At 39.7% G+C, this 15,892-nt stretch overlaps 1 protein-coding gene across 1 annotated transcript in view; it reads right to left on the bottom strand.

Annotated features, from left to right (window-relative positions):
- The window catches only part of map3k4 (mitogen-activated protein kinase kinase kinase 4), a 174,450-nt gene extending 159,427 nt beyond the window's left edge, over window positions 1-15,023 (bottom strand). The window contains exons 1-2 of the mRNA XM_048600947.1: window positions 15,018-15,023; window positions 14,517-14,802 (exon numbers count right to left, since the gene is read on the bottom strand). Of these exons, the coding sequence (XP_048456904.1) occupies window positions 14,517-14,802; window positions 15,018-15,023 (292 nt within the window). The remainder of the gene's footprint in view (window positions 1-14,516; window positions 14,803-15,017) is intronic.
- Between the last annotated feature and the right edge of the window lie 869 nt (window positions 15,024-15,892).

Below are 15,892 nucleotides of genomic sequence, written 5' to 3' on the forward strand. Positions count from 1 at the left end.
ATGATAATGTTCATTTGATAAATAAGTTTGAGAGAAAAGATTGAGAACTGACTTCACTAGTGTGAAAGAAATGTTGGAAAGAAGAGATTAAGGGTTCAAGTCACACCCGTTCCAGAAGTGTGTATAACATTTCTGAATAGGTTAATCAAAATATTTTGGGACTGTTGTGGAGCATGTCAGTGTACCTACCACAGGGCCGGAAGGCCTAAGTTGAATTCCCACCCAATCCAGAAGTGTGTGTCATAGCATGTCTAAACAAGTTGATTAACAAAATCCAGGGAGCGCCTGTAACATTAAGGGAGTGGAATGAGCTATAAGACTATTCACAAAGGAAGGTGACTTAGATTCGGCCTTACTGACTGGCTTGGAACAATATTGGCATTACCTCATTTCTGCAATTCAGCTTTGCTAATCTTCAAGGCTTAATGAGGTCTGGAATGAAATTGTCTAGTGCAACCTAAATTATGAGTCATTTAACTAATTTCAGCATTTCCAAATGCCCCTGCACTAGCTTAGGCAACTAGTGGGACTGGATCTTGTTTACTATCAGATTGCATTTCTCCCCTACCCACCTGTTACCACCTGCGACCAACCCTACCTGTACAGCAGTAGGCAACAGCTCCTCTATCTGGCACAACCTCTTGACACACTTTCCTTCCTGTGTTTTCTTCCTCCAGTCAGTTCTATTTATGAAACTGAAATCTGTAAGCCACACTTTCATGATTTGGTGATTTTTACTTAAACCAGCAATTTGAGAGCTCTGACTGAATAATTTTCATTCCTTTTAGCCACAGGCAGGCTGACGCAATGGATACACGTTCTACTCTCTCATACTTTCGGTTTAGTTGGTATTTCTTAGTGATTGCCCCAGTATGAAATTTGAACAACTCAGAACATGATATCCAAACATGCAAATTGCCAATAAAATCAAATCTCTGAAACCTGACACCAATGTGACACAACAACTTGGACAAGTACAATAACACACCTAAATAAAATGTGTATAGAATATATTCTTCTGTGCAGCCGTTACAGAGCTCCATATTTGTCTAGTACTAGACTCCTTATGAAACTGTACCATTTAGAAAAAACACTATTTCCTGTGAGCACTGGTAACTAACACGAAGTGGTCAACAATTTACATTTCTTATTCCAAGGCTATGTCCAGTACATCTAGTTCAAAGTAACAAACAGGCAGCACAACCATTCATCATAGAATGTAAATTGTTATGCAAAATTTAACTGTTTCCAGCCTGGGAGATTCTGGATGAGTAACTTAACAATTGTCCTATAAAACCCACAGCTGAACAATACAAAAATTTAAACCTATTCCAAATAAAATGCAATAATCAAATACTATTCTGTAGAAGCTAAAACCTCTTAGAAAACAAGCTCTATTTCTCCAAGCACATAAGGGCCATTTAACACATAGAATTGAATTAGCAACAGAACTCCACTAACAAGTAGGTTTGCATGCTTTATAAGAATATCATTTAAAATAATGAATACACAAGAAAAAAGTTGCAATCCAACTTGCAGCGGTCCTGTAGGAACTTGTGAAAGTAACATATCCGATTATCATCCCAATGAACAGTTAGCTAATTGTGATTTCACTTGATCATATTTTGCACCTCCAAAACTTAGTACTCTATCTACATTTACTACACTTACAACAGTAAGACACAAGCCAAAATATACCCTCTAAAGATAATTTCAAACCTAGTGGCTTGAGATGCTTTTGTATAAATCTAGTTTGAAAAAGCAACACCAATTAATCACTTACTTGTCATGTTCATTTCATATGCCTCCAACTTTACCATCTCACTCACCTTCATTTCATTTGCTGTTACCTCGCTAAATTAATGTGTCGTTCACCCATGTCACACATGACAGTCAACCAAACTACCCAGTGTTAGTGTCTATAAATCCACAAGTCCCCTCACATTCTAACTAACTTATCTTCCTTTCACACACTTGTTCAGCTTCCTTTTGAAAACATTTAAACTACCTGTCTTAACCTGTGGCTCCAAATACTAACCATTGTCCAAATAACAAAAATGAAACAAAGACCCACAGTGAGCAGTACCTTTGGCGCAGGTACTGGTCAATCAGCCTATTGTGTCTGTGAAGAGATTTCTCCTCATTTCCCATTAGATTTATCAGCAACTTACATTAATGCTTCCTCATTTTGAAGTTCTCACCATGACTACCTGTCTAATCCAACCTCATTCAGGCATCCTCAAAGTTCTCTTTTCTTATAAAAACCCCACCTGTTCAACTTTTTCAAATAGATGTTCTCTACATTCCTATACCATCATCGTCACTGTTTGTTTACTTGTACTTTCTCCAGATATTTCTATGTAGTTTTTAACACTTCAACCTCAGTAGGGTCCTATATAACTTTAAGAAAGTCACTAGAAGTAAATCTCAGAGCTTTGTTAGCACATTTAATTCCTTATATTACTTGCAGTCACTCCCTAAGTCAATGGCTGGATGTCATTGTGCCATGGTCATATCCTTTATCTCCCATGTTATTGAACGTGGCATTGCCTGTGATAGTGATTGGGTTGCAATGGGTGGGAATGGATGCAAGCAGCTTGTTAAAGGACTCAATTAGTCCCGACTCACTCAAAATGCTTTGATTCAATACCAAACCCCTCCACAGCCACTGTCCCAGGAAATCAGTCTTTTTTACATCCTGTTCGGTAGAGTTGAATTTCTGATCCTACGACTTAGCTCCTCTCTTCACAAATAATAGCACATTAAAAGCTAGTATTTCACACTTTTTGTGGAAAAACAAATTAAACTGTTAATCAAAGCAGCGGCTGTGCTTTCTTCTGCAAAATTATTCGTCTTAGCCACTCCTACCATCCTCATTAAATTTCAACATTTTCCTGCCTGTTTCAATTCCCAGTTTTTAACAACTCTCCCAATTCAGCTTCCTGCTAACACCAATTTTCTTTTATCCCCCAGATGTATTCAGATTTATCAAGCACAACTGTCCTGGCCCTATTAACTTTTAAAACCTTCTTCCTAAAATTTATTACTGACACCATTTGTAATTGTTTCCTTTTACTCAATGGCTGATTGGCCTTCTTATGCTCGTATGTCTTATGGTCTACTGTTTTTTTCACCTTGTGCCGCTGGCAATGAGCAGAATAGCAGTCAACCTCAGTTCAGTTTTGTTAAATACACTTGCTTGCTGCTTCTTTTCCTTCTTACTGCTAAACCCTCTACTTCATTGACTTATTCATGCATGGTATTAATATTTAATAACTATTTCTTAATGTTCTGATCCTCAATTCAAGTTATGATAGAAATGCAATGGTATCCATTAATCTTTCAATACTGTTACTGATGATATTGCATGTTATTTGCATTTCTTTTGGGGAGTTGTCCTCTTGCGAATGCTCAGTTCTTGATAGTGTTTTGCAACTTCAAGTTTATTCCATTAATTTGAACCTCTCTTATTTGAGGATCTTTTGTTCACCATTCTAGAACACAGTCAATACATTAAAATTAACGAAATGATTTACTGAGATTGAAGCAAGAGCCATACTATACTTGTCACGTCAATACCTAGACGTCAGCTTAAGGAATGTTAAAAAGTACAGGGAATAATTGGGCAAAGCACACAGGAACATAAATGTACACAGGCATGAAGGAAACTGTATGTAAACTTGTCATGCTGTAATTACACCCTGTCAGCACTGCAACTAATCAAAATATTCAAGTGAAATACACAAAATGATATACTGTTTTGCCATGGACACACGCAAGTTCCTAGACCTTTGCATCTACGTGATTTTCCCCAGAAAGTCACAAATTTAATAAACTATGGAATATTAAAGTATTTAGAAACTTATTCTTGGGGACATGTTGAATTGAGGCAATTAAATTACTCATCTACTACTTGAACTTTCACTATTCATTGGAAATTACTTTTAAAAAGGTGAGACATGAAAACCTATGAGCATAATCAAAATGTAATATTAAACTGACATAAATTTATATTAATGGCATTGTTCAGGCAAAGCTATATAATATTACAATGCCCTCCAGCCAAGCCTCAACTTCCATGCTCCACAAATTTCAGCTCACTCAAAGCTGCTATTTCCTGACTCTCATGTTACATTCAAGCACTTTAATTTGATGACCTACCTTGACTCAATTTATTATTGCCTCAAGAATTTTAAATTTATATTTTTGTGCTCAGACCCCATTTTCTGAGATTTCCTTCATGACAACATTCCTCAGATTCCTGCAAACCTCCAGTCCTGGTCTTTTCCGAATCCCCAAATTTCTTCACACTCCAACAGCACCTATGCTTTCTGCTGTAGAACTCTGCCACCCTTACAAAGCTTACATTCCTCCACTTCAAGGATCTCCTGAAAACCAATGACCAGCACTTTGGTCACCTGTTATCATTTGATTCAGGGTCATTTTCTGTCTGATTATGCTCCTGAGACTTGCACAACATGGACTGCATTTTAAATTGCTTCTTACCTCTCTCATTAGTTACAGCAGAATTCTCTATCTTAGCTACGGCTTGGATCAGTCGTTGAGGATAAAAGCAAGCCCCAGTTACTTAGAGGTGGGATGTGAGAGAAAAGAGGATGTGGGATTAGCAGCACTTGCAATTGCTAGGAGCACCTCAAAATAAACCTTTTCATGGCTCTTGGGGCGTAGTGGTAGTGTCCATACCTCTTAAGCCTGGGCCACCAGGTTAAGTTGCACCTATTCCATAGGTATGTAATAACATCCCTGAGCAAGCCGATTAAAAAAACTAATTCCAAAATTAACTCATTAGGAGAAAGATCCAAATTTAAGTGTGGACAAGGTCAAGTGGGCACAGCAGGGGGCGCTCTTACAAGACACATTTTTAGTGATCCACAAGTTTGTAAATGCAGCATGAGCTGGCCCCCGAAAACTCTATGTCTGAGACTGAAACAACGTACGTCACTACTAGTTGCAGATCCGAGTCAATGGGTGCACTGCTCCAGATCTAATTTTCAGAAAGGAAAAGTAGGCTGTGCAATTTTTTTTTGCAGACACCCGGATCTTCTTCAGGCACGGTGAAGACTATATTCTTTAAACTGCAGCAAAAGTCTGCCTTTCATTCTCCAGTTAGAACACATATTTAACTCACTGCCAACCTTGTCAATTCAGGTTATGTCACATCTAGGAGCCATTCACTAAAAAACTAGGCTACAATTGTTTCCATACACATGGCCTCCAATACTCTTTAGTAGCCAACTAATAAAGTGGATTATTAAGGGTTTGGTGAGTCTTACAGTTAGCTCTTTCCAGCAGAATCAAACTGGATCATTAATAGGTTGTAATTTAGCATGATTGCATCATTACTTTGACATATAAAAGTTTATGCTTGATTTTTTTTTGATACTCCAAACAAACAAATTTTAAATTAATATTTATTTTCATCAAATTGATCAAAGTTTTGTGGAAGAAATGTTTGCCCCTTTGTAGAAAGCACAAATAGAAGCCAAGTACTGTGAAGGCAGGAGATCGGGAATAAAAACAAAGTGCTGGGAAACTCAGCAGGCCTGGCAGCACGTGTGGTAAGAGAAACAGAGTTAAGGTCCAGTCCAATACAACTACTCTTCAGAACTGTATCCATAATGGCCTTCACCTTTCACTTCAATACACCATTTTGCTTTCACGCTAATATTTTTGTCATCGGCAATCTGTGGTACTCCAGGGAATCATTTTGTGCTTAGGCACTTTATATCCTTATGAACTTGATATTAAGTCCTACGTATTTAGAACATCAGAACTTTCATCCCTTTGATTCTCCCCCCACTTCAGTGTCTTGTTTGCATGTACTTACTATCAGCAGAGCGGACCTATTTTGTTACTAGCACCAACAGTTAACATCTATTCTATATTTATATCAATTCTACTAACATTAGAACACTCTGTCTCTCGTTCTGGGCACCCTCATCATCTGTCCCACTTATTCTTCCTTCCCATGTTAACTGCATAAAATCCATCATTTTCTGCTCCTTTCTATTCTGAAGTAATTACTGTCTCATAACATTAACACAGTCTCCCTCCATCTGCAGACGCTATAGATAGCGTCTCCAGCATGTTCTACTTCTATACTGAAAAAATTTTAGATTACCAACTCAGTCTGTAGTGATCCTTAGAACACTCATGTGAACAATTCAAAGAAAGATTCACTGATAGAGATGGATGTTATGGCTCAAAATAAATAACATGCCTATTGGATCACATTTATATGAAATAAATAGTGCATAATTGTTACTCTCACATTAGAGTTCCTGCATTTTTTCTCAGGGTTATGATGCAAGTGTGCAACTGTTCCTGTTGTGATGTCCACTTCTCATCAGATCTTTTGATTGTACTTCAACAGGTGCATGTGTAAAGGAGGTAAAAGTGAGGCAAGAGAAATGGATTTTGGAATTATTTTGATTACAGGCTAGTTCCACGTGGGCTGTCTGTGCAGTGGTGACATGTACCACATTGAGGTAAGGTTTCACTAACATGGAAGATTGGATATCTATGTGAAGATGGTCCCACGAAGATGTCTAGAGTTCAGATCGAATAGTTGTACAATGGTCCATTATATTTTAAACTTTGTTCATGGGATGTGAACAAACCTGCCAAGGTCAGCTTTTATTGTCCATGCCTAACTATCCTTAAGACAATGGCAGGCCACCTTTTAAACCACTGCTGTCATGGGTAGATACATCCACAGTGCAGACAGGGAGCCAGTTCCAAGATCTTGTCCTGATAACAGAAACAAACATCTATTTTCAGAGTAATTTGAAGGGATCCTTGCAGGTAGGTAGCATCCTCATATCCCAGCTGACCTTGATCTTCCAGATGGTGGAGCCTCCAAGTTTGGAAGGTGTTGTTAAAGAATCCTGGCAAGTTGCTGCAGCGCATTTGTAAATGGTACACATTGCTGTCAAGGTGTATTGGTAATAGAGGGAATAAATGTTTAAAATGGTGAATGTATGCCCGTTAAATGAGCTTTGTCTTAGATGATGTTGAGTTTCAAGTCTTATTGGAGCTTCACTCGCCCAAGCATGGATAGTAATCCATCACACTGCTGACTTGTGCCTTGAACGTGAAGGACAGGCATTGGGGAATAAGGTGAGTTTCTTGCTGCAGAACCCTGAACATCTAGTGGATTCTTGTAGCCACAATATTTATGTGGCTGATCCAGTTTGTTACATTTCTGGTCAATGTCAACCACCAGGATGTCAATGTTGGGGGTCCAGGGAGACTCAAGTTTAGCAATTTTGTTGAATACTAACTAGGGATATTTAAATTTTCTTTTGCCGAAAATAATCACTACCCCACAATTGTGTGAAGTGAATGCTGATTGCTACTTATCAATTTAAACTTAAGCTTTGTCCAGATCTTGCTGAATGCGGGTAGAGACCACTGTAATACCTGTCAAGATATGAAAGGAACCGAACACTTGTTGTCAGTGAATATTTCCACTCCTGACCTAATAATAAGGAAGGTCACTGATGATCTTGAGATGGTTCAGCACAAGACACTACCCTGAGAAACTCTTACACTGATTTCTTGGGATAGAAATAATTAATTTCTTAAACTACAACCATTTTCATGTTGCCAATGATTCCTACTAGTTGATAGTTTCTTTTCATTCCACCCCCACCACCCCGCCTCACCCACAACTTATTCCTGGACTTCTTCAAATGCTATCTTGATGTCAAGGTCAGCTACTGTTGCCTTAAATTTGAGTTCTGCTGTGCTGTGGCTTCAACTCCCATTCTCCTCTCTGCATCCCATAATCCTCCACGCACACGTTGATCAAAAAAAATCTCAGCTTCGAGCATTTTCAATGACTAGACAATTTTGTGGGCGGGTGGGTGAAGGGAAGAGAAACAATTCACAGATTATCAGAAAAACCTCTACCTATTGTCTGAAATGGGAGAAATATCATTTTTAAAACATTTCCCTTGTTCCAGTTTCACCAACAAGCTGAACATCCTTACAGTATCCACCCTTTTGAGTCCCCTCAAAATCCTTTTTTCAATAAAATCACATCATTTTTCTAAATTCTAACAAGCACCCTGTTCAATCTTTCCTCAAAAGGTAACCCAGGTAATTCCAGAAAGCTGAACTTTCTCTGAATAACTTCTAATGCAATTGTAACCTTTCTCAAACAAGGAGGCCAAAACTATGTTAATCAAATTGGCTGATGCTCAGACAGAAGTTTAGGACATTCAATTTCACTTCACTGAACATATTGAAACTCATTTCAGGTACATTGCCCATTCATTAAAATTACATTGAAATGAAAAACAACAATAAAAGAAGGAAATTACCCCAGGGGTCCAACTTTAATTAAAATGTTTTAAAAATCTATTTCAATGCATGAATCACATCCTAAGTTCATATCCTCATCTGTTCAAACTCCTGTCAAAAGTTGTTGCAGACACAAGGGCTCAAGCTCAAGAAACGATTTGTCCTGCATCTGAGGGACTGCAGCATTTCCCTTTTTCCTTAGAATGATATGGTGATGTAGCCATAACATCACTGAACTAGCAATCCAGAGACACAAGGTAATGCACTGACAAATACCACAGAAATTGGTGAAATTCAAATTCAATTAATAAATCTGCAATATAAAGTTAGCCTCAGCATTGGTATGGATCTGAACTCACATGTAGGCCAGATAAGACGAGATTGGTCAATTTCCTTTCCCTGAAGGTTAATAGTGAACCAGATGGATTTTTACAACATTCTAGACATTTCAACATTATAACCATACTTTCCCATTCCCATTAAAATGTTATGTCCCTGCTACTATCATTACTTTCAGAGCTCAGCTCCTTCCTCAGGTGTAGTGCGAGCGAGAAGGTATAAGGCACAGAAGTTATAAAGCAGAAAGATAACAACCCTAAAACTGCCTGCCTCTTGTTCAATTTTGTCAAGCTAGGAAGGAGACTACTGATTCAAATGCAAAATCCATATTCCTTTCAAGACATTGTCCTGAGATCATTAAAAGGCTTTATCAATGTATGCAAGAGGTGACATCTCAAGTCAGGCAATGCATTTTAGTTGTGACGTCTTGCATAGAATCTGTCTGTCTATGTTTTAAACTGTGGTCATGTTATTTGAGCAAAACAGAACACATCTGCAACCGCACAAACATGGTGGATGAATTAATACGCGAGTGCAACAGTGTCTGCAAGTATGAGATTGTGAGAGAGAGTGTGCTTGAGAGAGAGAGAGAGAGAGAGAGAGAGAGAGAGAGAGACTGTACGTACACACCGACATGCATTATTTCACCCAAGATGTTTGTGTAGTTGCAGATACATTCTGTTTTGCTCCAAAAATAAAACCGGACCGCAATTTAAAACAGACAGATTCCAAGCAAGACCTCACAACTAAAATGCATTGCCTGATCTGAGATGTCACCTCTTGTATACATTGATAAAATCTTTAATTATCTCAGGACAATGTCTTGAAAGAAATCTGGATTTTGCATTTCAATCAGTAGTCTCTTTCCGAACTGATTAAAGTTTCAACAAGAGACAGCCAGTTTTAGGGTTTTTAACCTTTCTGCTTATAGCTTCTTTGTCTTATATCCTTTCTCTCAAACTAGGCACGACGAAGGTGCTGAGTTCTGAAAGCATGCGTTTTCAAATAAACCTGTTGGACTATAAGCTGGTGTCGTGTGATTTTTGACCTTGTCCACCCCAATCCAACACCAGCATGTCCACATCATGATTACTTTCTGTTTTACAACTAATATTTCAAGTCCATGCTAGTCTTTAACAACATGTACTGAAAAAACATCCAGCTCGAGTTCACCACCATCACAACCAGTTCACCAGCTCAGATTTGTCACACAGCTTGTCCAACAGGGAAAGTTCTTGCAACTAAATATCTGGAAAACAAACTGTCACAGTTCTCACCACAAAATGCAGCAGTGTATTATTTTGATTCATAGATAGCAGTTACTGAGATAGTAACTGCAACCCTTTTCGGAAACTCAAATACAGTACAGGCTGAAACTTCAATGTGATATAGAGACTCGTAAAGTCCCAGAGCTAACAAACCAAAGACCCATTTACCACCTTAAATGAACATTAAAAAATTTCCTTGAAAATGATGTCGCAGGCAGACAGGTTCGTGAAGAAGGCATTTGGTGCACTGAATAAAGGAGTTGGGAGATCATGTTGCAGCTGTACAGGACATTAGTGAGGCCACTTTTAGAATACTGCCCTCAGTTCTGATTTCCCAGCTATAGGAAGGATGTTGTGAAACTGGAAAAGGTTCACAAAATATTTACAAGGATATTGCCAGGGTTAGAGGGTTTGAGCTGTACAAAGATGCTGAATAGGCCAGGGTTATTTTCCTTGGAGCATCAGAGGCTGAGGGGTGACCTTATAGAGGCTTATAAGGTCATGAGGCGCATGGATAGAGTGAATAGTCAAGGTCTTTTCCCAGGGTAGGAGAGTCCAAAACAAGAGGGCATAGGTTTATGGTGAAAAGGGAAAGATTTAAAAGGAGCCAAAGGGGCAACTTTGTCACAATTTGGTACAATTACAACATTTGAAAGGCACCTGGATGGGTATATGAATAGGCAAGGTTGAGAGAGATTTGGGCCAAATGCTACCACATGGGACTAGATTAACTTAGGATATCTGGTTGGCATGGACGATTTGGACCAATGGGTCTGTTTCCGTACTGTACATCTCTATGACTCTATTATACAGGGCTATTTCAAAGTGCAAGGATTTATTCTCAATGTCCTGACCAATCTTTATCCTCAACAAATGAGAGATTATCTGGTCATCAATTTATTGCCGTTTGTAGGGTGTTGCTGCACAGAAATCAGTTGCTCTGATTCCTACATTACACTCCCCAAGATGACTAACCTACAAAAGTACTTCACAACTTTAATGCTGCAAAATGCCTTGAGACAAGCTGAGATTATGAAAACCAAATGATTTCTTTCAAAATGCACTTTTTAATCCTCTGTGTTAATTTGCTAAGCGTAGAATAATGGAATGCTGAAAAATTCATATGACCATTGAATCATAGGGGGAGGTAAAAATCAGGAGTTGGGAAATTTCACATGCAATTTTTCTAACTGAATGACAAAGGAAGAAATGAGGAGAGAGAAAAAAGGTCCTTCCATTTTCATAATGACAAGAAGTGGCTTCAACATGATGGGACCCGGATGGACAATTATGCTAATAACTAAATAATGCAACATCCCCATGCTTGGAGTTCACAACTGTAATATTATAAACCAATTCCTTAACCGAAAAAGGCGGCCTAGGTGATTCATCCAACGGTCAGTCTAGCATTTTATTTGTAAATGTATGCGGAATTTTCATAATGGAGTTCCATGTCACCCCAGCTGACAAATATTAAAATAAGTGGTTCAGGAAGCAGAGCAGGGAGATCTTTAGTAGGCAGTCTACTGTGATGTGATCGTGTGTGCAGCTAGTAGTACAATTCCAGTCCATCTGCATCAAACTGCATTTCCCAAATTCCAGTCTAACAACAACTTGTATTTCTAAGGCACTTCATGAGAATCTCATGAAACAAGATTTTACAGATATAATAGAACAAATGACTGAAAGCCTGGTCAGTGTTAAGTTTAAACAAAAACCTTACAAGCTAAGCAGTAGAGAGATGGAGTGTGTAGAGAATCAATTCCAAATCTTAGCCCACAGTGGTTGAAGGAACAGCCATAACTGTTGGGGGCACATGAAAATCAGGAACACAAAAAAAAACAGAACCGGAGGTGAGCAAAGATCTCAAAAGGATGTAGAACACATTAATCAGAAAGTCACTCAGCCCCTCAAGCCTGTGACAGTTAGTAAAATAAAGGATTATTGACCTGATTACTGCACATTCCAGTCTAACCTTTTTACCCTTTGCATATTAAAAATCTACATTTGCTTTAAATATATTCAAAGTCTCTTTCCACAAAAAAAAGTGGAAGCAGAGTTCCAAGGATTCAAGACCCATTGAGAAAAGAAGTTCTCATGTTTTAAATGGGCAACCCCTTCTTTTGAAAATAGTGACCCCTAGTTCTAGATTCTAAAACGTCTTTCCCACATTCTCCATGTCAAGACGCCTCAGGATCTCATATGTTTCAATCAGTTGAAAGAGTTTAGCACCATAGCGGTGGTAGGATTTGATGAGAAGGAAAATGTTTAGATTGAGGCCTTCACGGAAGGGGAGCCAATGGAGTTCAGAGGATGCTCGAACAGGACTTAGAAGCTAAGATGAAGAGAGACCCTACGTTTGCAAAAGAAAGATAACAGGACGCAAGCAAGGGAAGCATTTTAATACTTTAATACTTCAGGTAACAAGGACATGATGAGCGTTTCAGTAGAGGGCCTTGTTGAGGGAAGCAGTTGTGGGGTTGAGAGCTCAGATCAGGAGGAGATGAGACACGAAATGGTTCAGCCTCAAACAGAAAAAGACGGACTCAGCCACAGAAGAGTCTGTGGCAGGGCAGGGAGTGAAGACAATGACTCCAGCCTTGAGAAAAAAAACGGAAAATTCTACGTATCTAGAATTTGGGCAGAGTTACATAAGTTTTGTCGCTTTGATGAGTTACCGCTCACAAATTACACCCATCTCACTCTCCAGGACAGAAATTAATTTCAGGGGAAGATAAGTCCCGGGAAGATTTATTTCAACATTTTGTTACTTGAGAAAACTAATCGATTAGAAATAATTTGGCCTTTCGCGTGCTAACCATTGTTCAGAAATGTCAAAGAGTCATAAAGCATCATGCTAATCACAAGCCTCGCTGCACCATAAATTTCAGTCATCCTCAATTCCAGAATAAACATATAGCAACATTACTTAGACGTACTAAATTGCAAACGAAACGGCCGCACCCTAGAAAAACAAAATATTCCGGAAAATGTAGCGCTGCCCTTAAAGCGCATTAAAACCGCAGCTTGAAAAACTCCGCCATCCGATCGGCACAACAGCTCTCCTGAATTTGCTATTGAAGTTTCCAGACAAACTAGAAGCAAAGTGAGCTAATCATACTGCAAAAAGGTACTTTCACATTAATTCATTCTGTAAAGAAAATCATTCCCAGATTCTGTTCTCAATCGGCATTATACTTGTCGCAAACTCCCACTCAAAACTCAATTTAGAATTTTCTTCCCAGAATTTACGTTACTAGTTGATTTCTCAACAAACGAACAACCCACACGACGTCCACAAGATACCCATCAATCTGCAGTTCTTTTCAACTCCGTCGACTCGTGAACAGCAGATTCCGGTTCTTGCACAAAACCGGGTCTATACATGTAAAAGCCCTAAGATTTGGATAATTTCGTACATCCCGCCGTCGTGCTGTTTATTTGAAACCATTACCCCCCCCTCCCCCCAATGAAGTTGTTTACTGCTGTATTAGATGCTCCACGGGGGGTGGAGGGAGGTAATGTTTCAGAACAATTCTGGTACACAAAAGAGCCCAATGGACATTCAGGTCGCTGTTTAGCTTTTGGGATGAAGAAAAATACTGCTACAAATGTGGTTAGCAATTAAGGCTTTTAACTCAAGGTGACAAAATAAAAATATTTTCCATGCACCCAGTCCTGTGTAACACAGAATTAGGCGGACAAAAGGGCTCTGGTTCAGAAAGCTCTTAAACTTAGCATGGCTTCGCAGTTCTAGAGACGGTTTATCTGTGAAGAGAGGGTGGAGGGATCTGCCGGACTTTCTCCAGTTAAGAAACTGCGATACAGTTCCAAATCAGCTATCAGTTCACTCTGCAAGCAGGGTCTGTTACTATTCTTCAAACGGTTACTTTTGGGTGCTGATAAACCCCAAACATTGTCATAAAAAGAACTGCATTCGTGCATTTTCGGGCACATTGTGTGTGACCTGATGCACCTTTCGCTAAACTCCTTTGTATCAGTGGGCCGAGGAGAATTCATTAAGTATTGTAACATTTCCACTACCAACCAGCTCAATGATTTAGATGTCTTCCTGGAACTACAGCATAGCTGTTGCAGAGCATTTTATTTTTATGCACTTAGTTCGTTTCTTGTTTTACTGCAGAATCCGACCACCATTGTCAATGTATTTTCCCAAACGAAACTCGCTTATTTGCAACAATTTCCTGCAATTAACTACAACTTATACCGATATACCTGTATGCATTGGTGACCTCGTTCACTTTTCTACACAATGCAAAAAGTTAAAATTATGTTGACAGAGTTTTCCCCGTTTTCACGGTGCAAATTTAAAGCTGCAGAATTTTTGCTTTCAGTGCACTATGTGGCAGGAAGCAGCGAGGGTCGCTGTGCGCAAGTGCGGAGGCTGCGGTCCAACGTTAGCCACCGGGAGAGCAGTATTTAGCAGAAGGTGCTTGCGGCCCAGTCTGCAGCCCTGCACATACCCTTCCCGTCTCGGTTAACCCTCGAAACCTCCTTCGCTTAAATGTACACAAAACGCTTGGCCCTTCTTTCTCCTCGCTAATCGTCGCCCTCTTTTACCTTTGCATTTGAGGCGGCTGCAGCTCGGACGGTTCCATGTCGGTAATCTAGTGGTACAAAGTGCACGCCATGACGAGTTGTTGCTGTCGTCTTCAAAACAGAGAAAGGCTGCAAGTTTTTTTTTAAATTGGAAGTTGTGGGTTGGGGGGGGTAGAGAGAAATAAATGCTGGAAGTCCGCCCAGTGGTTGCAAGCTGTAAGGACCGAGTCGTCAGCCAGCACTCAGGCGCCTCTCTGCTACCGGGGCGGCCATCTTGCGACCGGTATGTGGTAACTACGGCAACCGGCTACGGCCGGCAGAGGGCAGCGGGACAGACAACAACAACTGAAAACATACTGCCTTCAGGTGTGTGCGCATCTTTATTTTCATTTTCCATTGTCTGACCTGAAGTATACCAATTCCAATACATCAATTCACTGAAATTATTCGAGTGGGAAGTAACAGATCAACGGTTTTCTTTTCCAGAAAAATGAAACGAATCGGCTGCCTACCTTTTCCAACCGTCATGATTTGTTTTTTTTTAAATCGCCTCGAGAAGGGAAGCTCTCGCCGTTTCATAAATCAAGGTAATTTACCTCCCAAGAAGGGTCGCTGGACTCGAAATGTTAATTTTACTTCCCTCTCTCCACAGAGGTTGCTAGATCTGCTGAGTTTTCCCAGCAATTTTTGTCATTTATTTCATGTAGGTTCCAGACGAAGGGGTGTGATTCATAAATGAATTGATTTGTATGGAGGGGTTTGGGAGGAGGGTTTGCTGATGGAGAGCAATCCTTCTCTTTGTGGTAATTGGTGTCACTGTGTCAAGCTCTGCTGGTCATTCAGACACCAACTTGTGCGAAAGAACCAACAGCAGCTTTTTGCTGCCAGGTGCAATGGTTACAGCCACTCGTATACAACCTGAGTGAAATAGATGTTACTATCTTGCCGTACAATGAAAGCTGCACAATTTTGTTTTCACTTAGCTCTGAACGAGGGAGAATACGGTGTTGCTAGAAAAGTCTGGTAGTACAAAATAAATATGAAATCAACAGGATGGTTATGATGCAGAGCGAAGTCATTCAGCCTGTACGACACACCTATCCTTCTATAGAGCTGCATTTTTTAAAATCTTCAGGTGCCTATTCAATTTCGTGTTGACACCCCTGACTGTATCAGCCTCCCAATTTTCTTTCATGCCCTTGAGCTACTTCTGGTGGTGTGGCCTTGACTTGACCATGCCCCAGATCAACTATTATTCTCATCAGTATTCAGATTTGAATACTGATTGGAAAGCAAGATGCAGTCTGCACTCTGGTACTACTCGATCGCCTGACCATTCCTTCTTTGCCTGTCTACCCAAGCTACAGGATGGTGATATTCCAGCAACATACAATCCA

Source organism: Rhincodon typus, chromosome 9 (assembly GCF_021869965.1).
Source record: "Rhincodon typus isolate 14 chromosome 9, sRhiTyp1.1, whole genome shotgun sequence".
Lineage (NCBI taxonomy): Eukaryota > Metazoa > Chordata > Chondrichthyes > Orectolobiformes > Rhincodontidae > Rhincodon > Rhincodon typus.